Here is a 23,839-nt window from a genome sequence, read left to right on the forward strand (position 1 = left end):
GTATGTTCAAATGAAAATATAAAATACATTTGGGATAACAGATGTTGAACTCAGGCAAAACAAAATTCATGACATCTTTAAAAAAGTTAAGTTTACTTGAGGATCATATATTTCATGAATTCATGAATATGCCTTTGATTACTAGTTGTCAAAATACTGGCAATTGTTTCTTAAGAAAACGGTTTAATGGAAGTCAATGAGGCATTGTTGGCCACAAAGGTGTCAACAGTGATTATCTGGCACTACATAAAATATACTAATGCAATCAAATCATATCCAAGAGTCTAATCACCACCAAAGCCCCATCTCCCTGCTATTTATTATATAGAATGTATGAGCCAACCAGGGTTTCCTCTGTTTTTGTTTACGTTGTGTATTGTGTACTGTATTCTGTATTAAGTTATGTATAAAGTGAACTGATGATCTCATTAATGACATCATATGGCTTTGATGGTTGCGTTTGTAATTTAACTTTTAAGTTTGTTTTGCAGTTGTCAAGGAAACAATACATAGCAAACGTTTTGTTTTTTTGAGATTACTGTTTGAAAACGTATAAGTACAATTAGTCCGTTATCAGCTAAGTTGAGAAACAAATACAATAAATAATCAGTGTTCGTCATACAACGATCTCCTGACTGAAGTACTTGAAGTACCATCAGATACGAGTAAAATCCCCCCTACATGGAAAATTATTATTTTTTAGTTTTTTGTAATAATTAATCATTCAAATAATTAAACTGGCATTTAAAGGATTAAAGTAGTTAGGGTGAATGGTTCAGAGCAATGTAGAATGTAGAAAAGAGGTGAAGAGGCGTGTGCAAGCTGGTTGGAATGGGTGGAGAAAAGTGTCAGGTGTGTTGTGTGATAAAAGAGTATCAGCAAGTATGAAAGGAAAGGTGTTCACGGTGGTGAGACCAGCGATGTTGTTCAGCTTAGAGACAGTGGCACTGAAGAAAAGACAGGAAGCAGAACTGGAGGTAGCAGAGTTTAAGATGTTGAGGTTCTCTTTGGGAGGGACGTGGATCAGGATCAGGAATAAGTACATTAGAGGGACAGCTCATGTAATATGTTTTGGAGTTAGAGAGGCCAGATTGAGGTGGTTTGGACATGTTCAGAGGAGAAACTGTGAATATATCGGTAGAAGGATGCTGAGGTTGGAGCTGCCAGGCAGGAGGTCTAGAGGAAGACCAAAGAGGAGATTTATGGATGTAGTGAGAGAGGACATGAAGTAAGTTGGTGTGAGAGAAGAGGATGGAAAGGACAGGATTAGATGGAGGCACATGATTTGTGGGGACCCCTGAAAGGGAACAGCCGAAAGGAATAAAGAAATGGTTGGTGACCAATTAATTAGTCATACTGTAGCTTAAATATGCCATCTGAACCTTTTTTGTGCTTTCTTTAGTTTTTGTCTGAGCTCCATTCACTTCTGCCTAATGTTGTCTCTAAAATCTTCATTAAAAAACTATTTCCCTTTTTTGAGATTTTCCTTCTTGTTCTTAAATCTGAGAACCTACATCACAATAGATTGTTGCCTGATGGCTTCCTCCGCAGCTTGTCCCTACAAAAAGTTTTCCTAAGGATGACTACACCGAGTCACCGAGTTTCAAACTGGTTGCATGGTGCAGAGTGTGTTTTGTTAAAGGATATCCTATGTTAATCATGCATAAAGTCAACAACCCTAAACAAATTAGTTTATTTACCAAAGGAATGTGAAAGTCAAACAAATTAAATGTTTTGGAATAGCTGAGGCAAAGTCCTGCCCTAGAAATGCTGTGGAATGACCTAAAGCAGACAGTTTATGGTAGGCAGCCAACCTGCATCCCTAAGCTGAAACTGTTCTGTAATGAGGAGCAGGCTAGAATCTCTCCAAGATGATGTGCAGTTACTAAACTCCCTCAAAGTTAGTCACATCACTTATGTCACAATCATTAATTTAGAAAATAAATGAATAAGTGTATTTGTTTGTTTAATTTGTTTCTCTAATCTAGTTTTGGACTTGAGTAATAATTTAATAATTTGTAGTCATATTTATGCACAGATAATATCCAAACTCATACTCTCTGCTGTTCCACACAGAGAGTCAGATATTATTGAACATATGCAGGTTATAATGAATAAAATAAAAACACAAATAATGTAATTGGATAAGACCTATACAGTTTGAGATGACATGTATGTTTTGTATACGAAGAAAAAAAATTAAATAATTAAAATTATAGTGTTTACTACATTAACTTTAAAAAAACTGGTCTTTATGTTGAGATAAATCTAATAGGCTATATGGTATTTCTACTCTATATCCAATATTATGATATTTGCCTTCCAAGTCTATGTAGCGCGCAAGCAGTATACTGCAATTAAAGAAGATACGTATCAATGTGGATAGTTGCTTCCTAGAAAAGAAGTTAGTCCCTTCCTGCAGCAGGAGCTGACACCTCAACCTGTTGGGAAACAAAGGCACAGTCAAGACGTCATTCTTTACTCTGTTGCCAACGATCTTATCAGAGGAACAATAGCTTACCAGAATGGTTTTATGGAGCCAAACTAATAATAGTCAACAGAAATTCCAGATTCCTACAAGACAAATATCATCCTCCTGTCAACTGATTTAAATACAATTTAAAATTCTTCAACATAATTGTCTTCTGTGAGATGCCTGTGTAATGCTAATAGGTGTTTGTTAGTTTGTTAGAGTAGAAATATATACAAATGTAATGCACTGTATAGCCACAAATGTCAAATAACAAACCATGTAACTAAGATTTAATGTGTGATTTAATATCTATTCGTGATATGCTTAAAGTTAACACTATTGACACATACTGATTCACCAGACCACAATAAATAAGCAGCTTGGAGTGAAATGTCTTGAAATTACATCCATTCATCACCTTTAACCATTTCTCCATATCCCCGTTCTTGGTGGCGGAGGGCTGGAGCTAATCCCAGCTGTCATTGGGCCAGAGGTAGGAACCCCACAGTCAGCAGGTAGATTCGAATCAGGACTCTGTGAGGCAGCAGCCCTAACCACTGTGCTGCCCGTGTTATTTCCCCATGTTATTAACATACATACGGTATTTATTAACTAGCGTTAACACTTTCATCTGATCACGGTTACCTCCGTGGGGTAGTTGTTATTTTATTTTGGTTTGTCGTTAACTCGCTCTTTTATTGGTTAAAAACCTGGGAGTTCACATTTTGGCCAATCAGCTGCAGATGGCTACAACGTCACATCCGACTCAAACAACGGCGCGCGGTATGTCCTGTTTTCCATAATCTGCTCGATTTTCTGCATTTTATCTAGTAATTACCAAAAATGTAATGATGACAATGAGAGAAACTAACCAATAGAGTTACTATGTAAGGTTTGTGTCTTTGAACAGACGATACCGTTTCCATTAATAGTAAGAAGATATAAAAATGTACGTATAGTGTTGTCTAGCTAAGTAGCAGTACACTAAACACGTCAAACACGTTAGCGTTAAGCTAACGCTAATATCAACTGACTCCTGTTTAAACCGAAGGCGAAGTACAGATAACATTACACTCTGCTATAAATTGGAACTGATAAAGCGATGGTATAACAGTGAGTTAATTTGAATGACTAAGTCGATTAATTGTTCCTAAAACTTCTATTGTTTGGACAGCTGTCCTAACGTGGGACTGCTGTTATCATGTCCCAGACCAACACTTCTCTTCTGGAGGAGGTGCTGCAGTGGAGTCAGGAAACCTGCCGCCAGCAACTGAAGTCTGTCCTGCCAAAACTCACTATATCCTTTCATTTCAGAAATCAGAAATACTTTATGAATCCCCGAGGGGAAACTGCTAATTTTTGCTCTTGTTATAGTTCTGTAAAAAGATATATAGTTTAAAAAACAAATCATCTGTAGTTGTGTATTTTCTAAATAGAATTTTTATTACACTTATTATTATTATTATTATTATTATTATTGGTGTATTGAATAGCAACATTTTCAGACCCTCTCAAGATAAAATGTAGTGAAGATAAAGCTTGTTTCTTTGTGAAACTTTGCAAACGTTTGAGTAATACTAGATATTTAATAATTTCTTTTAGAATTTGTTGTAAATCTGATGCTTTCCTTGACAATTTACAATCTTTGCATAATAAGTCTGAAAGCTGGCACGATCATTTAAGTAAGTTTTCATGGTACTAATTGAAATTATAAAATAGTTTTTTGTCACTTCAGTAATGTTAGTTATTAAGGGTGAACTATCTTGAAACACATCTTTTCTACAGGTATACTGAAGACAATTACAGACAAGTTCCTCCCTCATATCAGTTTGTCAGAGCTGGAAGATGAGTGCTTCTCCAAGATCTTACCAAAGGTAAATAAAGTGGATTTTGAGTTGATAAGTGCATTTTGTCTTTCGGATCCATTATGTTAATATATTTACTAGCATTAAATAATACACCCAAAGTGCCTGCAGGTCTTGGGAAATTATACAAAGTCTAATGTTAATATTTAGTGATTTAATTAATTTATCCATAACCTTTTTTATAATATATTGACCTTTATGTTAGTTTGCGCTTTCTATAAAAAACTAAGCCTGCACACCTTAAATAAGTTGGGGTCCAATTCTGCCTTTGTGTACTCAAAACTTCTCTGATACTGCACCTGAAACATTAACCTCCGCAGGTGGGTGGAGGTGGAAAAATGTCTGTGGTTTAGAGCTGTTAAATGATAATAATGATAATGAAAGTAAAGCTTGATGCAAGCTGTGCTCTGCTAAAGTCATACTCATGTTTGTCAGGGTTATTAAAAAAAGAAAGTTTAATATTTGCGACTGATATTGGTGACAGCCGAGGGTTATATAACAAGTACTTTACCAGAAGTTTGCTTTATTTTACCTCCATATTCCTCTGTAGACTCTACAGTCTGTGTTGTTTGTATCTCTCCATTCAGGATCTTGCCCTAAATCTCTGCTTTGTTTGCCTTTGTTTCTTTTCTTTTTCTTCTTCTTTCAGCAAAAGTTGCTCCGTTTATAAAACACCAGTAGTAATTCCGTTCATACTGAATTTTTTAACTGCAGAGTATTGATAAGGATTTCACTGTAACAACTCCTACTAGAGGTAGACTGTTAAGCCAGGTTTGATAATGTCTTTTTTTATTTTATGAAGCTATTCCTAATTATTGCATTCGATATGTGCAGGTAGTGACCATATTTGAAAGCATGATGAAAGAAATTTCAGAGCAAGTTGGTGGACTGTCGAGTCAAAACACTGAGCTGTGTGCCTTACTAAGGAGCATTCTGGAGGTACTAACTTTTAAGACTTTTATATTAAGTTGTGTATTTCAGAATGGAATGTTTAGCACCTTGTGAGTTTATGCTACTGTATGTATGATATGCTGTGTATTTGTACTGACTAAAACCTTTGATTTTTGTCGTCTGTCTTCCAGGCAATGATGAAAATAATTGATGTACTATCCACTTGTGTGCATCATGTTGGCTCATTTGAGGAAACCCCTGACCTGAATGCTATCCGATCATTACCAAGTTGTATCCTGAAAATCCTTAGGGAAACCTTTCATCACTGCAAGGTCAGTTTCTTTAGTTAGGTAGTGTTTATAATGAGGAAATTTCAATGAATGCATATGGCTTGACATTTTGATTGCTATTTAATAACACATAAATCAATCTAACCATAATTACCACAATTATTCTGGTTCTTTATTTCTAAACAATCTGTTAAAATAAGTTTTTATTTACAAGAGATGTGGTAAGTAAAAGTAATGTTTAAAATGTTTAAAGTTTTTGAGCAATTTCATTGACTGCTGGTGTAAAAAACTACCACAAACTACAGCTAATTACTGAGAGCTAACCTTACGTAGTGCAAGATTTGCAAATAGTATAGTTAGCGCTCATTATTTTGAGTATGTTTTTACACAAATGTGGACATTTGGTCATTTGGATTACTGTAAAATTATCTGTTTACCTAAAATCTACATAGTTTGGCATTTCTTTCTCCTCTTATTTCTCCTTCTTTTTAAATAATAAAAGTAGAACTATTATCTGAGCCATCAACACCAAAAGAAGACATTAATAATAAAGTTATATGACAAGCATCCTATTATGGCAGAAGACACAACTATGTAGAGATTCGATGAAACACAAAACCTAGTTACAATGAAGTTTAAACTCCCATCCTCTATGTAGTGTAGTGGAAACCTACATTTAAAAAAGTAAGATCATTAGTCGAAACATTTTCTCTGTGTTTTCAACAGAAAAGTGAGGTGATTTACTGTGGCCGTCTGTCCCTGGTGGCAGATCTGCTCCAGGGACTTTTCAAAGCGGCCTATTCCCTACAGAAGTGTTTGTTGGAACTTCTGGACAGGATTTCTCTTGACAGCAGCGCCTCAGAGGAGAAAGTCTCTGACATTGTTACAGGTGTATTTCTCAGTGTTGTTCATTTTAAATGCTTTCTTTTTTCTGTAGTTGTATACTTGCTGCTTAACAAAATTATGGAACTATTACTGCTTTATTTGGTATTTTTGTATTCTTCAATTTGTTAAGTATATTTATCATTTTACTCAGTGATTCACAGCCTGCTGGATATCTGCTCAATTATCTCCAACTTGGACATGGCACTGCATGCAAACACATGGAAATTTCTCATCAAGTCAGTACAGTATATACTTATGTTTTTGTTATTGTCATATTATCTTTCAAAATAGAAGAATTATTTTGTTATGGGGGTTGGATACTAATTATTTTGGTTAATAATGGACTTATTTTAAATTGCCTCAAATCTATTCAGACAGAGTCTAAAGTACCAGTCATTAGTGGAGGAACATCTACATCATGGTAACATTACCACCAGCCTGTGTGACAACCTATTGGTCTCCTTCCACAACAGTGTGGAGCTAGCTGAACAGATTCAACATGCAGGGCTGCAGGTAGGAGCTCTGATTTGTTGTACCAAATAAAAAGTGTTGTTTTAGGAATATTATTTATTTTTAGGATTATTTTAAGAAAATGCCTATGACTTTTTTAGAGTTGCTGGATTACTGGATAGGAATTGCGTCTCTAACTTACATTTTTTGTTTCCTTCGGAATTTTAATGATGGTGAATTAGGAGTGTAAGGAAAGGTCAGTAAAGGAGTACTATTAGAGAACATTACTTTTTTCTTGACTGACCTGATGCCAACTAGTTTTACCACTGAGGTGGATATTTCTGTGATACTTCCCATGTAGACTTGGTTTGTTTTAACCTTTTGACTTTTTGCAGTAATGTCCTTTTGTCTCTTTTCTAAAGGAGGAAACACAATGTCCAGAATATAAACTGTTTTTGAAAACTGCAAAGATGTGCAGATTTTTTGCCAACACTTTGGTCCATTACATAAAGGTATGAAAAGGTCTTTTTGCAACCTTCTTTGCCTTTTAAAATCTTTATGTCATTGCTATAACTGTTACTTTTTTAAACTCTGATTCAAAGTAGCTCTGATACATCTGCTAATACTTCATTCTTTTAACAGGAATTCAAAGTCTTTCTCAATAAGTATTGTACACACTTTCACCAAATCTACCTCCAGATCATCAGGTATGTGAGTATTTGCTGCAATTTTAAGAAGTAGATTCAGAAGCAGGCTGAGCAGTGCAGAAACACACATTTTACATTTGCATGATGTTTTGCAGTAAGTTTCCTCCTAGTTTGTGTGCTCCAACACTGCCTGCAGCTCTGTTAGCGGAGCTGAATGCTGTGGCTCTGGTTCCCATGAATGCACTCCTGCTCCAACTGTTGCCTTTAAGTCCGTTTGCCGAAGTTGTCCTTCAGGAAGGCCTCTGTGAGTAAGGCCTATTCTCAGCTTACCCTTTTTCATTTGCAAGGTTGATAGATGCTTTCTTGTTTCCCTTTGCAATTGAGTGTTTGTTTTATAAGTGACTGGCTGCTTCCAAATTTTGTAGTGTTACATAATATATTTTAATGTTTACTGTAAGTAACAAAGTTAGGCCACTTTAGTGTGAACATGTGTAATGTGTAGTGGAATGTACAATTCCTCTTGTTGTCTTTCCAATGTGAGCAAACCACACTCTTTAAAATTGAAATGTAATAGGAATAAAATTCCACTTTTCCCGTCAATATCAGTGCAGATGCTAGTCTAGCATGATAGATCAACACATTATTTATAAATTATTTGTGAATCTAGTTTATTGCTGTACACAGTTTCAAGGGCTTTCAGGCCACAAGTGGTGACTTTCTACTCTCTCACCCTAAAACTTTAAATCATGTAAGTCCTACATCTCTGACTTTTGTGGGATACTTTTGGAAATGTGTGGCTTATTCTGGAGGATTGATTACTCAACAGAATTGCTAAATCATATTTTTACCTGATAATGGATTTTGCAAAAAAATATACAATATACAGTAGTATAATTACCCTTTTTGTCTACAGGTTTAATCCCTGAGCATAAGCTTCCTCATTGTCTTTTGCTGGTGAGTGTACTGGATCAGCTGTCCTCCCAACCTGATGATGTGCTGCAGCTTTGGTACACTGGTAGCCAGTTTTCAGAAGAAATGCCAAGGTAAAAAAAAACATTTTGTCATTGTTGTAATTAATTGCAGTATTTGTGTTACATTTGGTGCTTCAATGCAGGGCCCTGTGTTAAGCTTTAAACAATTATGTAATTTGTTCAGCAGGATGAAATACACTGATGGGTCGTTTATCAGTTTAATCACGTTAAATCAGTTTTAGCTCCAACATAATTTAATAGTTGTAGTTTATCATTTTTGCAAACTTGCATTAAGAATACATTTCCTTAATCTTGTTAATTACTTACTTACACTTATTTTCATAATTCTTACATCACACAGGGACAAGTCTCTAAAACAGAGATTGGATGATGTGGAGATGTATCATTTAGCAGTTCTGAAAAGCATACCATGTATTACATTTTCTAAGCTATATTGACATTCTTTCTACACTTGCCTTATGTGAAACATGTTTAAACTCTTATTTTTCCATTCTATCTGTCTCCAGGCTTCCTCTTTACCAGGCCTTATTCGCTAGTTTCCGTCATTGCTATCCTGAGAGAAAAGTTCCAGTGCTTTTGCCAGGGGTGATGATGAAGGGTCAGGCCCAGGTCCAAATCACGTTGCACCATCACATCTGTGTGCACCTCTGTGCAAGTGTGGCTGCACTTCCTCCAGTGTACTTTCCCATGTTGGTGAGGTTAATTTGCTAACTACATACCTCAGTAGAAGTGGGTTTATGCTATTTTGCTAATATTGGTTAAACTAGGTTTCCTCCAAGGCTGAAGACATAAAAATTTAATCTAAATCATATATCCCATAGTTGGATTTTATTGAACTACAACTCCAATTCCAAAAAAGTTGGGAACACGTGGAAACATAAATAAAAACAGAATACGATGATTTGCAAATCTCATCAACCCATATTTCATTCGCAATAGAACGTGAACAACATATTGCAACTGCTTTATTTTAGTTAAGACAATTCTTCAAAATATACCAATATTAGAATAGATATCAATCCTCTGGATGTGCTTCAAAGCTGAAAATTAGTTTTCAAATTGATACTTCAATTTAACAGAACGCAATTTTCAAAGCGCAAAAGTGCTATTCCTATAGTAATAAGAGAAGCGTTTTTGCAGGCTTCACTTAGAAAGATCTTCCCTTCTCTGCCTGCAAAGGAAGTGCGTGAGAGTGGATGAAGAAAGTTTAAGACAGATAATACAAGACAAACAACTGCAGCGCTGCTAACTCTAGTGAAAATGGCCTCAGCAGAAGCAAACCCTGATATCCACAAGCAAGAAACCACACTATTGTCAAAGGAAAATAGTAAAGGCACATTTGCAAATGCAACCTCCAAATGCAAGTTGGGTTTGTTTAGCCAGCTATCAAGTGAAGCTATCACTTCAAACGAAGTTGGATCAAAACACTGAGATAATTTAATATAGTTTACCCTCAACGTTCACTATCTGGTTTCTGGAGAATATGGTCATCGATGTGAGAGAAGTGCTACACTAGAACCTTGACAATATGTATGCATTGTGTTAATTGGTATTTGTAATTTTTTTTTTTTTTTACACCGACTAGTCTTATCATTTAAAGCGTGTTTGCACTGAATAATAAAGAAAAAGAGTAACTTAGAAATAAATTGCAGTTACAGTATACCTTATAAAGAAATCACAATTTCATTATTTTCCTATAATATTCAGCCAGAATCTGCCTGGGGTCTTTTTTTAAGTAGTGTATTTACCAGAAATCCATGGAATCAAATGGCAGAATTTCCAGTTAATCTTCCCTTTCAGTTTCTGTTATGTATTTTAATGCCTTGTTTTTTCTGGCTACTACACTTTCCTCTCTTGTTTCCCTCCTCCTTTAATCTCCGGACTGTTTTAGGAGTGTTGTTTGATTGAGGCTGTCCTGCAGGCTGATAACCAAACAGCTTTACTGGCAACAGATGTGTGGTGCTTTTCAGCACGGTGAGAGTAAGGAGTAATACAATTTTCACAATTCATCATCTCTGACAAGGGTTTGTTGTACTTGTATTAGCAACTGGTATTTTCAGGCAGTTAATTTACAGATCACATGCATGTGCACTGCACAGCCGTATTTAGATCCTTGTACTTTTTAGCTGTGTTTGCCATGCCACAATATATTATAGACTCTACTTTTATCTACTCTACTTGTATCGTTAGGCTACTATTAGGAAGCTACTATTTCAGTTTTAGTTAAGTCTGGTTCTAAGCTTGTATTGCATTATGTTCAATCTGTTGATTTAGTCTTTTCTGTGTTTAGGTATGGGACTACAGAACTTTGTCTACATCATGTCCTCCTCATTGCTCAGCTGGTTGGTAGAAACAACATTCATCACAGTTTTTTTTTTAAAGAAAAGCTGTCACAAAATCAGGCATTTTAAACCACTTAAAAAAGGCCTGAAATCCTGGAGGGACTGATGTACGTTTAAATTTTGCACACACAGTAGTTTGCAGGATCACATTCCACCTTTTTGGCTCTCGCCATCTTGTTTGATGTGTATCATTTCCTGAGAACTATCTACTACTACTATCATAACTGTAAATCCCCTTACTCTTTTCATTTTCTCCAGGTTATAGATTAGTATATCAGGGTGTTGTTGAACCCTCTAGAACTTTGACACATGTGATTTGATGTTATGTCTTACATCATAAATCCTCAGATTAAGCTAGATCCCACTCATTTTCTTGTACATCCCCTTCTTCCCCTTGTTGTAGTTTAAGCCTTAACACTGCACTATTCTTCCCCCTTTTTTCCCTCTCCTTCTTCTCCTTTAGGTTAAAACCTGCCCTGCTGAGTGTTACCAGTCATTCCACCTGGCCCTCCTGCTAAAACGCATGGTGTTTCTTATGACACCAGACCAACAGGTTATAAACTGTGACTGAATTATTTAAGGGGCTCCTTAGATGTATTAGAGTGTCAGTGTGCTATTTGGAATTCAAAATCAGGCAAAGTCATCACCCAAACTTCTTAGTATCATAGTGGACAGTGGAGTCCACTATGATTTCACTATAATAGTGGAGTAACTTAATTAATCTTTTGATAATGGTGGTTAAAAACTAGGCGTAACACATTCGTCTACGATCTCCTGTAGATTTTTAATAATTGAACATTTTTTAAAATGTTGACAATTTTTTTATTCTTTAATAAAAATTCAGTGACCTCACACCTCATTTACTCAACTTTACTTCTTTAATTTGTCAACAATCTTTAGTAATTCTGCAAAACTATCAGTTTAGTCCTATGGTTGATGCTTGCTTTGATTTTATCTGTAAAATAAAAATGAAGCTATATATAGTATATATCACCACCATACTATATAGCATATAAAGCTTTATATAGAACAATTGATATAGAACTATAAATTGTCAAAACTTCAATTTTGGATAATTCTGATTTAAAGATAATTAGTTCAGTTTGTTTTTCCAGATGGAGCTGGTAACGCGTTTCCCACCATCTGAGGTGGAAAACCATTCAGTATGGCATCACGTTCTTGTCCGAGCTCTTTCATGTGATGTTCGTCATTGTGTTGAAGCTGACATCATTAGCGTTACCCAGAAAACTGTGACAGAGTGGCAGAATGGAGGGTTCAAACTGGGACAAGTCACCAAAGTGGTAAGGGCAGTAACAGATATGGGCTATATTGGGGGTGTCACAAGTGGTCAGTTTTCTCCATGTAGACCACATGGATGATGGGTCAAGGCCAGCTTTGTGCTCAAGTAAAGAGGCAAAGATTTTGCAAATAAAAAAATGCAATGCAAATAATTACATGTAATGAAGAACTCTGCATATTAAGTTCCCTCCAAAAGTGTTGGAGCAGCAAGGCTACTTTATTTGTTTTTGCTGTAACCAAAGACCTTTTGGATTTAATAAAATTTGGGTCATCTACTTAGTTGCTATGTTCTCTGTTGTTAGACTTAATTAGAAACTTTAATCTGATATCTATCCTTTCATCTCAGATATTTCTAAATGTCTTCAGTCCAGCAGAAACAAATGAATTAGCCTTGCCATATTGAGGTATTGCCAAGTTTAAAGCTTTTAACAGTATGTGGCGAGAAAAACACAAAAAACATCAAGGGCAAGGCAACAGTTTAGGTCCTGATCGTGACAAGTGATAACAGTGTTAGATAACTTTGTTCTCATGGGTAAAAATGCATAACAAAGATAAAATGTCACTATTATTAATCTCTCCTTTGTTCTTCTGAGCCCAATTTTCCTCAGTTATCAAGCCAAGTCAGCTTATTTGCTCTTTAGACGTTACATGGTGGTTCTCTGTGATATAAATATGGACATTGCACAGAATTATCAATTTTGTATTTTATTTAATGAGCAATTTGGCACAGCATCTATGTGCCTAGAGATTGTTTAGACAATAAAAGTTAACATGCAGGTTAAAAGTTAATAATTTGTTAGTTAGCATTTATAATCTGTCCTTTCACCCATTCTTTAATAGAACTGTTTTTTCTTTGGAAAATCCCTCTCGTCCTTTGTATTTCTGTTATGTAAAATCCGGCTAAGACAACAATGTAAGGAAGCAGGCAGGGAAAATTTGAAACATCAAATAGGACCACAGTTTTAAAAAAAAAAAGTCCCTTCTGTCTACAGAATGCAGTGCTGTTGTCCCTCCTAGTGGTGGTTAGAGGGCAGTCCTCTGCTGAGGAACAGTGTATGTTGTCTGCAGCTAGAACAGTCGTCCAGCTCTGGTCACGAATGAGTCCAGACCAGGTAAGATCTAAATAAAAAAACACAAATGTAGCGTAAATGCATGAGTGTTATCACTTTGATCTGTCACACTGCAGGTTCAGGCTCACCCTGTGCTACAGCATAGTCTGCAGCTGCTCCTGTCCATATCAGCCATTCTAGTGAAAAACATTGAACCTCAAATTATTTGTCAGGTAAGCTGTTACATTCACAGTTAATAATAATAAATTAATACCTCTGTTTACGTGTGTGTGTGTTTGTGTTCATTTAAGGGTCTGTTGTGTGTGGATGCTCTGGTATCTCAACAATGTCCAGATCAACTACTGCTGGCTGCTCTGGAATTCCTCTCCTCCCTGGGGAAAATCTTTTTTCCTCCTGATAGCCAGGTAATGAAACCTAACAGAGTAACTTCATTTTTAATTTCTTGCAATATTTATCAGTGGTTCTGTTCTGTACCAACAAGTGGTTATTGCCATTATTTCATTGGTTATAAAAAAACATCACAAGTTATTCTGATATTCAATTGGTATAAACATATTTCTCTCCTCCATATCTTCATGCAGTAAATACTTTTTCTGACCACATATTTAGTTTGCATTTTAAGTTTTTACAACTACAGATGTGCATTTTTCATTGACACCTCATAGAATAAATCATTATTAATTATATCATTAGTATTTTTGGGGTAAAACTGTGAGATTTGAATCATGAATTTGCCCACTTTTTACATTTACAAGGCAAATTACATGCTCAATTTTCTTTTTGATCCCACAGAGTCAAATTCTGCCAAAGCTAAGTAGCCTGTTTGGAGTCCTACTTGCTAACAAATCCTGGCTTCTACATCAGCATGCCCTGGAGGCCTTTTCTCACTTTGCAGAGGTAAAACTCCATTTGTATCACTTATGCTTTTTCAAAGGTGATGCTGTATACAGTTGATCCCCTAACATAACATTAATTTGTCTTCTTGGTATTAAAGATTACCAACCACGAGGAAGTCATTTCCCAGAGTTTGTCTGAAGAGGAAACCAAAACCAGGGTTGTGAATTATCTTAGTAAGGTAAGGGACACCAAAATGTTGTTCAGTGGTCTACCTGAAATAAAACTGATGGATTTATATCGACTTTGTTTTGTTGTAGACTGTGAGTGGGCAGGAGGATGTGGAGACACAGCTACAAAGGATCAAGCTGGAGACACCAGTGATTGAGCAACACAATACAAAGCTGGAAGGCAAAGAAAATATTGTTAACAAACCTGCTGCTGTTGCTGATACAGAGGTTAGTAAAATCAATTAAGTTACACTGTGCAACATTGTTTACATATTTTTAATAGACATGCACTACCACTTCTCATAATTTTGAGAGGTGCTGTGAAAGATTCCCAAAACAGTCTTACTGGACAGCACCAAAGTGCGGCTCACTTCTGACGAATTTGTTCAGCTTGATTAGTAAATGTATTGGCATTCTTATTCATTGTAAGGACCTGAAGGGCTTATGCAGAGTGGAGTGTTATGAGTGAAAGAAAGACTGGGCAGAGCAGAGAGGATTGAATCTGAACTTTATGTAATAGCTTAATTTGAACTCTGTAGCTTTAAATTTAGATGTATTCACAGCCTTACAGCCTTGCCACCTATGTATGTATACTGTCCAAAACCCATTTGGCAATTATGAGTGTATTTAAAAACAAAACAACAACAAATGGGTAAAAGGTAGGAGGTAGTGCACATTATTTAATATGCATAAGGGTCCTTGTTTTCATCTTTATAAAATAGTTGACAGTAAAACCCTAGGAAAGAAAGGAGGGTGAAATTTAATTAAGTTCCTAAATAAAACAGTACACTACCACAGACCTTTATTATAAAGTATTTTGTATGATGTGATTTTTCCCCATTATTCCGCTCTCTCAGCCATGTCCCAAGAGAGCTCGGCAGGAAACCAGTACAGAGGAGGAGTACAGCCGCTACGTCCAGACAGCTGAGAGTGCTTTAAAAGCCATTCAGACCCTCAGTGAGGGTAAGGCCAACACTACTGCACCACCTCCACAGTGGCTGGAATCCAGACTGCAGGATCTGCAGACCCTCATAACCCACATTAAATCAGCCATCAACAAAACCTAGCAACTCCACTTTGTTTTCCAACCCTAACCTTCTGTAAAGAAATACTTTAATCAGTTTAGGCCTGTGGAAGTCTGTATACAATGCTGCTACTGAAAATAGTTTTTTTCCCCCGCCAAAGTTATTAATCTACTTTTATGAAACTGTTTATTAAACATGTTTAAATACAATACTGTTTTCATATGTATTAATCCAACTGTTAATCTTTACCACGGGGAAAATATTGTTGGAATTTGAGTTACAAATTCCTGTATGAGTCAACTGAGGCTTCTTTTGAATTGGTTTTCAAGTGCAGGGACTTTAAAAGGAAAAATTACAAAATATAGCTGCTGTAAAACATGAGGCCACATTGGGTACTGTAAAATCTTTATTTCATCACCAACCGAAGAGCTAATAAATTATGTAATTCCTATTTTTAACATTCATTCAAAGTGCAAGCATTAAGTAAATCAAAATTACAGGTTTTGTCTTGCCAAAAGGTATCCCGGTCTTCACGGCAATAGTGAAGTTGGCACCAAAAAAACAAACAAAAATCACCTGATTAAAATCTTATTCTTAAGGAGACTAGTATCAGTTGGCAAACATTAATGGCTTCATGTATTACCTAGCCTAGCACCAGCTGATAAGCATCCAATCACTCCATTTTAAAGACAACTTTTCTTAATGAACATTCTGTCAAAATGTCTGGGAACCAAGATGTGTAAAAAGTCTCAGCCCATTTCGTCTTACTGCATCTTGATAAATGAGAACTGCTCAAAGTCCTAGTTTACTTTGAAGTGGTGCATCATGTGGGTTTGAGCAAGTCTTTAGATCCAGGTGAACTACCATCACCAGCTACTGTTGTCCTCCCAGTTCAGGTCATCTTCATCTCCCCAGCCATCTGTTTCTGTCTATTATAAAAAGAAAGCTAAAATTAATTCCTTTATGGATGCCTTTACAATCATTAACAGGACAGAGAAAGTGACTTTACAAACATGGATTATTTATTAAGGCTTTTGGCTCTGCAAAACAACTTAAACTGCTTCAATCTTTTAGGTTGCAAAAATAAGTTTGATTTACATCTGCCAAATTCCTTTATGATTGGTTTGTTTAAAATTTGGTTGCTGTCTAGTAAATCAGTCCACCTTACCTTTTATACTAAACTGTTTAGTAGGACAGGTATTTTAATAGTGCTTCTCTACAAGTTGCCACAAAATGATTACTACGGTAGGAAATAAGACCAAAGCTGAACTTAATGTTAAATTAGAATTGTTCAGATTTTTCTAAATCTCATTTTATTTTTAAAAAACTGGGTACAAATGTAAACATGGCAAAAACTTAAATGTAATCGAGCTTTTTACATATTATGTGTGTACACGTACCTTTATAAAAGGATGCATGCAAACATTACTTAGGATTTTACTGAAACACTTTTTCTGTGTGATTTTTATGCGTTATATTGTATGTAAATATTGCTGTTAAACAGTATTCAGACAAATCAATTTGATGTCTTTTTGTGTTAAATATGCGATCCTATAAAAATTGCACAAAACAAAGAAAAACATACCACCATTCTCAAAACCACAGACTCACCTCTGTCAAACTGGTAGCTGCAAACTTTGCACTGAGTGTTAGGTTATCGTTGAACGAGTCAAGATGTGACAATTTTACGTTTTCGTAGGACTCTCTAGACAGATCTTTGTCATTCGCCCTGCTTCCTTCCAGTGGCAGCTGAGCTGGTGATGACAGCCTTATGTCCGGCGCCATGTCAGCAAATAAATCCAGCTCTGGGTCTTGCTCTAACTTTTTCTTAACCTTAATAGTGAACTCCTCTCCCAGACCTCCTCTCCCCCCATTATTTAGTGGCACTGTAGATTTGTGTTTAGGGTTTAATGGACTGTATGATTTCTCAGAGTCCATTTCTACTTGAGCCCAGCTATTGTCCCATGAGGAAGTCGTCTTGCCCTGTGTGGATTGTCGGAGTGTTGAGGTCAATTTGAGGGGTTTGTAAGATCCCAGTCTTAATGCTTCAGGACCATGTTTTACCGGAGTAGTAGCAGTTCCCTCTCTGGGTGATGTGAGTATAACTGGGTCTGATAAAGGAGCTGTAGGAGAGAGATCAGATACAGGTTCAGTGTCCTCAAAGTCGTCCCAGGGCTCCTCTTCCAAGTTCTCTTGCGAGAGTGGCAGTCCACTAACGGAGTCTGCTCTCTCTGAGGCCTTAATATGGATGTGGACTGACTGTCGATCTCTGTTCTCATTTTCTTCAGGGTCATTCCAGTCAGGCCACTCATCTACTGCACCTGCTAGTCTGTCTGGCTGCATCTCACCATCTTGATGAAGGCCATTTAACATCTGTCTACCGATGTCTGAAACGCAGATATATGACAGACAAGGCTCTATATGATAATGTCACACTGAATTCATATTCATAGCAAGTTAGGTGTCATACCTGATTTTGTTTCCATACTTCTCAGGTCAAGGTCTTTAGTCTCTGACGGTCTAGGAAATAAATTCAAGACTTTGGAAGGCTGGGCCAACTGTGGATGGGAGCCACCACCTATATGGACAGGTGAAGCTAAAAATAATGATAAAATCAGTTTAGTTGACTTAATGTTATCTTTTTTATTCTTCACTAATCCATAAATAGTTGCTGAGTATGCAGATCCTTTTAGACTACACCCCCCCTCTCATTGATATAGTTTTATGCTGAATTTTTTTAAAGTCTGCTTAATCGCGTGACTGTATGGCAGCTGTTGAGCGTGGACAACAGTGACATTTAACATACCGAATCTAGATTTTCTAGTTGGAGCCGTCCAACTCGGAAAACCTGTTTCTTGGAGTCTTGATGCGACCAACAAGACATTATTTAGGAGACACCGTTGCTCCCACACCCATATTATGGCAATACAACTATCCCAGTGCCATGTACTGTACTTCTGAATGCATTCAGCTTATCGAAAACATTGCTGTAAGGGTTCCTTATCCAGTTAGCCATATTAGTTTAAACACCTCTGTACTGCTTACCAGCTAATGTTAAAAGTGATTTTAAATTGACTTTTAAAAGTCTTCAAGTATAGTTATTGTTAAACATTACTCATATCTATCAACACTATTAGGCAACTTACTTTCAGGGGTGACCTCTGTAGATTTAGTGAAGTTGGGTGTGGTGCGTTTAAAGACCTTGGTTCTCTCTCCTCCAACCACAACTTGAGCGCCAAGCAACGGCACCAACACTGCCAGACTCTGCAGTGTCATGGCAACTAGAGAATCATTAGTATCTCTCATTCCTAATAAAACCTGGAGTGAGGAACAAACAAAAACACATTACATAACTAAGAGAATTACATAATGCCATTTATGTCATTTACACAAATGTTAGTTAGTGGGTAAGTTGCAGCCAGGTGCTGCTAATAATCAGCATTTAATGATGCAAACCTCTATAAAAACAGAAAATTCTGTAAGTTGCTGGTCTAGAGCATTCGTGTGTGTGTTAACATAATGCCAAGAGGGAAAGACATAAGCAACGATCTTAGACAAGCATCTCTTGCTGCACATCAGTCTGGGAAGGGTTATAAAACCAGTTCAATGTTCAACAGGAGTTCAACGTTCTACAGTGAGAAAGATTATTCAGAAATGGAAAACATTCCAGACAATCGCCCAGACTGTTCTCCTGGACATCCCAGGAGAGGACGGCGCAGCACATTCACCCTATGGTCATACTGCGCAATATTAAGAGAAAACCAAAACAAAGAAATTAAAGCAAATAGGTAAAACTCTGGTAAACAAGTACAGTTTGTTTGAAAGAGTCCCCAGGAAAAAGCTAAATCTGTCTGGACAGAACTTGAAAGCATGACTGAGGTTTGCAAAACTGCATCTTAACCAACCACAAGACCGTCTATAGACTGAAACTCTATAGACAGATGAGACAAAAGAGGAGTTGTTTGGCCTTAAAGTCCAGCACCTCATACCCACTATCAAGCACAGCAGTGGAGGGCTGAGGATTTGGGCTTGTTTTGCAGCTATAGGGCCTGGGCACCTTGAAGTCATTGAGTCAACCACGGACTCCTTTCTATATCAGAGTATTCTTGAGGCAAATGTGAGGCCATCTGTCTGACAGCTGATCGATGATGGGTAATGCAACATGACACAGATCTGAAGCACACCAGTAAATTTACTTGTGTGCCGGGACATTAAGAGACCTGTCCAAATGCAAAAGCCCAAAAACCTTGATGAAATGAAGCAATATTGTAATAATAATATTGCCAAAATCCATGACAAAGATGGTGTCAGTCATATGCTGCAGTTTGACAGGTTGTATTTGTCTAATACTACGACCAACTATGATCTGATGATTTGCATTATGTTTTTACACACACACAAATTACAATTTGTGCTACTCTGTTGACACCGCACCTGAGGTAAGATCTGATTTTTGAGTTCATCATGGGAGAAGAACTCAGCGTAGATTTGGATGTGAGCTAGCAGCACGATCCGGACATGTTCCTCATTGACCTTGAAGAGCTTGAGAAGCTGAGGAATCACATATTTACGGTAAAGGGACAAAGAGAGCAGACATTCTTCACCACCACTGGAATCTGTCAACACAGATGAAATATAGAAGAGGAAGATTAGTGACAACTCACAGCTTAACACTAAACAACTGCCAAACACTTTATTCCGTTTGAAAGCCCATTAGAAAATATGAGATATTACAAGCAGCCAAAGTGGGAGTCCTAGAAAAGGCCATCTTACTCTTCTTCGGTTTTAGAAGATGAGGCAAGAAACTTTTGACAGCCATAGGTTCTGCAAAAACAAGAGAGTTGAGGAGTTTGGAGACCAGGCGTGCCGCTATCAGTTCTTCAGGGAGACTCTGGACCCGATCTAAAAGAAATCTGGAAACACACAAAATAAGGGCTTAGTTAAAATGAAACTATATTTAATTGAAGCAATGTATTGGAAGGTTTGAACTTCCCAATTGTAGTTACTCAGTACCTAGAAAATGACAAATTTATACAAAATCAAAATTGAGAGAAAACTACTTCAAACTTAATAACCAAAATTGTGGACTGTCTTCAAACAATGTATTACAAATGTGTTAATTCTCAGCTCATTAATATCAAAAGTGTCCACAAAGAAGAACATATTGTACATACACTATAAAAACAAGAACATGTTATTTCTTACTTGAAGAACTCATTCTTCTCTTCTTCTGTCTTCAAAGTCAAGCTCTTAAGAAAATTCATCACTTCTAGAAAGTCATTCCTAGTCAGAGAATAAAAAAAACGAAGCACTTTGAAACAAATCATTTCTCACGGTTGCAATAACAGTAAAAGCAAACATGACTGCACAAACCTGAAAAAGTCATGAGCGAGCAGAGAGCTAAGCGGCAGTCGAGACAGAGGGTCAGAGTTCAGCACGCTCACCTGCAGGGTCTTCTTCAGACTGTCAGATAACTCCTGTGACACTGGAAACAACAGAACGAGTGTGTGAGATGGTCTAAACAGCTCAAATGGTATAGGGCGCCACGTCAGGGCTGAGATTATAATTTCATGTCTACTTACCATAGCCATTCAGAAGAGGGATAAGAGATTTCACCATGATTCCAAATGAGTAACAGTCCCGAGAGTGAGCATGTTTTTCTGGAAGTATTTTAAAACCCTCGACCTGTAAACAACATATTTCTTGAGAACATGTCATCTAAATAGTGCAAACCATCCATTTCTCATCATGAGATTTTATCCGCTTACCTGCTCTTCTGGAGGAACACAGGTAGCCTCTCTAACACTCTTTATGCTTGCAAGAAACTAAGGAGTTGAGGAAAAACAAAAATGAAATCATAAGACTTATATCTTGCTAAGTGGGTCTTCACCCATTCTGCTTTCGGTGCGTTTAATTTTTACAGAAAGCAAAGGGCAGAAACTGCAAATGCAAATAGCTTCATGAGAATGTGTTTCTTTTATTCCAACTCTTGCCTCATGGGTTGCTTCAGAGAACTTGCACACCATCTCCATCCCTCCTAGTTTCCAGTGTCCATCTTCACTGACGAACACAGATGAAATGCAGACGTTGTTGTGGCTTGATTTGCCCTGGTGAATAAGAAAGGGGTGAGGAACTTGTCTATGCTTGTTCCACACACACCAAAAGACAAACAAAAAACTGCCCCTGACATGAAGCATGAAACAGCACCCTAGTAGTTAATTTCTACAATGATGTCCTTGGCCCAACTTATTTTTGTTTCTCTCATTTTTAAATCACATGGAAGTATAATAGAGCAGGGACAGCAGTGAGTGATAGAGTGGCCGCCCACAGACAGTAGGGTCGGAGGTTCACGCCCCGGTCTGCCCGATCACATGTCGAAGTGTTCCTGGGCAAGACACAGAAAACCCAATAGCCCATCCCCTGCTGTGCATAGCCGGTCCCAAGTCAAATCAGCATGCCGACTAATGACCTGCTGTGGCGACGCTGAACTTACGGGATAAGCTAAAAGGACAACAACAACAACAAATAAAAAAACGTCTTTCTTTATGCTCACCCTCTCGTGCAGAAAGACAAGAGCCTGCAGGAGGTCATAGATGCCTGCGCATATTTCTTCTGGAGAAAGACTGTCCAGCAGAAGCTCCAGGGGCTGAACACGCTCGGTAACCAGGTGGATGCCACCATCTTGAACTGAGCAGGACAGGAAGCGCAGCAGACAGGGGTGCCTCAATGTCTTTAGATGCTGGATGAAATAAATATTTCTTTGTTTACCATAAACAGTGACTGTCATGTCAATGACGACGATATACCAATACTAATGGGTTAGGCAAAACCACTAATTAGCAAGAGAGTGAAATACAGACTGCTGTCAGTGGAAAGCATCTTCTGGCGTTTTTTGTTCTCTGTTACTGTGGGGTACCTCATAAGAAAATATAAATTGTGATGATGATTTAGGACATTATGGTGTTAGTCTATGATGCACTCCAATTCCAACATGTACATGTGACAATTGCAATATTTATAATTACTATTATATAGAAAATGCGTGAATTACCCATGTGATATAACTACTACATATGGTAAGGCAGCACAGAGCATTTTGTTATGGCGCAAAGCTTTTTCCTTAAATACCTTTGCAGCTTTGTTGACTTTGTCTTCATTCCCTCGCTTGTGGACAAACACCGAAACGGGCTTTCCGTCCTGAAGTACCGCCGAGTGCATCGTGAGTCCAGAGGGAAAGGTGAGTAGCGGCTCCTCCAGGATGCAACTCCGCACCGCGCTGCTCTCCGCACCCATAGCCGCGTTTGCTCTTGGACCTGGACGTCAATGTAAGGGACACAAAGGGAGTGTCAAACGTGATATGTGGAAACGTGAGCTTGTCAGGCTTAAGACCTTGTTGGGGATTGAATATTACCTGTTTGACTATACTGGACGTACTGCAGCTCTGGAAACTACGCTATCGTGTCAATAGTAGCCTAAGTGGATAACATTTGGGCTACGTTAGACAGCTTTTCATTGCAACGCTTCTTAATTGCCCTTCCCCGTCCAGACAGTCATGTTAGTTGCATTTAATTATTTTCTGATCTGGTTTTGCGGAATTTTTTAACAGCTAGTCCAAAAACACAAGATAATTAACATTTTCTGCCTTTCAACAAAATGCTAACGAGCAACGAAAGCGACGCTGTAAACACAGACTCTTCCGGTAAAAGACGAAACTAAAAGACCAGGGGACAGCAATGTTTTTAGAAATGTTGCAAATTGATGACTAAGGACGATTTGCTTTAAGTGTGGTGAAAAAGCTTTTATTAGGTACCTGATTCATGTATCTTATTTTTACGATTGTACATCGGCGTAGGTTAAGTGTATGTTTTAAATTCCAACAAACCCCTGTTCTGAAAGCGAATGGTTTCAGCCAAAGTGGCGTGAGATAACGCAGGTATGTGTTTGAGTGACTTCCATATGGTGGCTGAAATAAATAGAGTCTAAGCAAAGTTCACAAAAGTGTCTTGGTTTTAGAAAATGAAAGTTTATGGTCCCTTTTTGACTACAATGGTTCAATCAGCATTACAAAGTCAGTATAAGCTCTTTAGGAACCGGAGACGCCAGCTTCATGACAGCTCACACTGCGTGATTTAAAGCAGGCAAGTTTGAGACACGAAAAGCCTGGAAAGAGACAATAAAACTAGAGCAATAGATGAAATCAAATTTAATTTAAAAAAGTTAAAGTAACTACAGAAGAGACAAAATGACTACAAGACACAATGACTACAAAGAAACATGAAATTACCTTAGAGAAACCCTAAAGGACTACAAAAAGACAAAATGTCCACAGTGGAAAAAGTACTACAAAGGGACACTGTGTCTCTTTCAATCTGGGTGTACAAATTGATCATGAAGGGATGGGAGGGGGCATCCTTTGAAGCATTATCCTCCAAATAATCCTAAAATAATAAAACAAATTATTTCTCTCTCATGTTCTGTTCTCTTTGTTATATTTTATTATATATCTACTTTTGTGAACGGAGTTATAGTGTTGTAGTATAGTGATA

General features: G+C 37.3%; 2 protein-coding genes across 2 annotated transcripts; one reads left to right on the top strand and one right to left on the bottom strand.

Moving 5' to 3' along the window:
- The first annotated feature begins 3,164 nt into the window (after nucleotides 1-3,164).
- On the top strand, nucleotides 3,165-15,502 carry firrm (fignl1 interacting regulator of recombination and mitosis). The gene is made up of 25 exons (XM_067512477.1): nucleotides 3,165-3,256; nucleotides 3,648-3,770; nucleotides 4,116-4,155; nucleotides 4,259-4,347; nucleotides 5,173-5,277; nucleotides 5,421-5,561; nucleotides 6,246-6,408; nucleotides 6,556-6,640; nucleotides 6,779-6,917; nucleotides 7,277-7,366; nucleotides 7,497-7,561; nucleotides 7,657-7,805; nucleotides 8,415-8,544; nucleotides 9,000-9,186; nucleotides 10,385-10,467; nucleotides 10,784-10,835; nucleotides 11,299-11,388; nucleotides 11,951-12,136; nucleotides 13,127-13,246; nucleotides 13,321-13,416; nucleotides 13,495-13,608; nucleotides 13,997-14,101; nucleotides 14,199-14,279; nucleotides 14,359-14,496; nucleotides 15,126-15,502. Exons 2-25 carry the CDS (start codon nucleotides 3,675-3,677, stop codon nucleotides 15,333-15,335), a joined length of 2,754 nt encoding a protein of 917 aa, XP_067368578.1. The 5' UTR covers nucleotides 3,165-3,256; nucleotides 3,648-3,674; the 3' UTR covers nucleotides 15,336-15,502.
- Nucleotides 15,503-15,681: 179 nt separating this feature from the next.
- On the bottom strand, nucleotides 15,682-23,000 carry scyl3 (SCY1-like, kinase-like 3). The gene is made up of 14 exons (XM_067512479.1): nucleotides 22,705-23,000; nucleotides 22,422-22,606; nucleotides 21,847-22,032; nucleotides 21,287-21,400; nucleotides 21,062-21,118; nucleotides 20,876-20,978; nucleotides 20,667-20,778; nucleotides 20,499-20,576; nucleotides 20,067-20,206; nucleotides 19,728-19,909; nucleotides 18,440-18,611; nucleotides 17,764-17,889; nucleotides 16,905-17,680; nucleotides 15,682-16,222 (listed from the first exon to the last, which is right to left on the bottom strand). The coding sequence occupies exons 2-14, from the start codon at nucleotides 22,584-22,586 to the stop codon at nucleotides 16,160-16,162; spliced, it is 2,274 nt and encodes a 757-aa protein (XP_067368580.1). The 5' UTR covers nucleotides 22,587-22,606; nucleotides 22,705-23,000; the 3' UTR covers nucleotides 15,682-16,159.
- Nucleotides 23,001-23,839: the final 839 nt, after the last annotated feature.

This window comes from Channa argus, chromosome 8 (genome assembly GCF_033026475.1).
Source record: "Channa argus isolate prfri chromosome 8, Channa argus male v1.0, whole genome shotgun sequence".
Taxonomy (NCBI): Eukaryota; Metazoa; Chordata; class Actinopteri; order Anabantiformes; family Channidae; genus Channa; species Channa argus.

What these genes read in the sequence shown, in the direction of transcription:
- firrm (XM_067512477.1), top strand. Translation starts at nt 3,675, where the DNA reads ATGTCCCAGACCAACACTTCTCTTCTGGAGGAGGTGCTGCAGTGGAGT. An exon ending in AAACCTTTCATCACTGCAAG is followed by an intron (nt 5,562 to 6,245) that starts GTCAGTTTCTTT and finishes TGTTTTCAACAG; the next exon opens with AAAAGTGAGGTGATTTACTG. An exon ending in TTATGACACCAGACCAACAG is followed by an intron (nt 11,389 to 11,950) that starts GTTATAAACTGT and finishes TTGTTTTTCCAG; the next exon opens with ATGGAGCTGGTAACGCGTTT.
- scyl3 (XM_067512479.1), bottom strand. Translation starts at nt 22,586, where the DNA reads ATGGGTGCGGAGAGCAGCGCGGTGCGGAGTTGCATCCTGGAGGAGCCG. An exon ending in GAGAAGAATGAGTTCTTCAA is followed by an intron (nt 20,207 to 20,498) that starts GTAAGAAATAAC and finishes GTGTGTTTCCAG; the next exon opens with ATTTCTTTTAGATCGGGTCC. An exon ending in CAGCTACCAGTTTGACAGAG is followed by an intron (nt 16,223 to 16,904) that starts GTGAGTCTGTGG and finishes TTTTTATAATAG; the next exon opens with ACAGAAACAGATGGCTGGGG.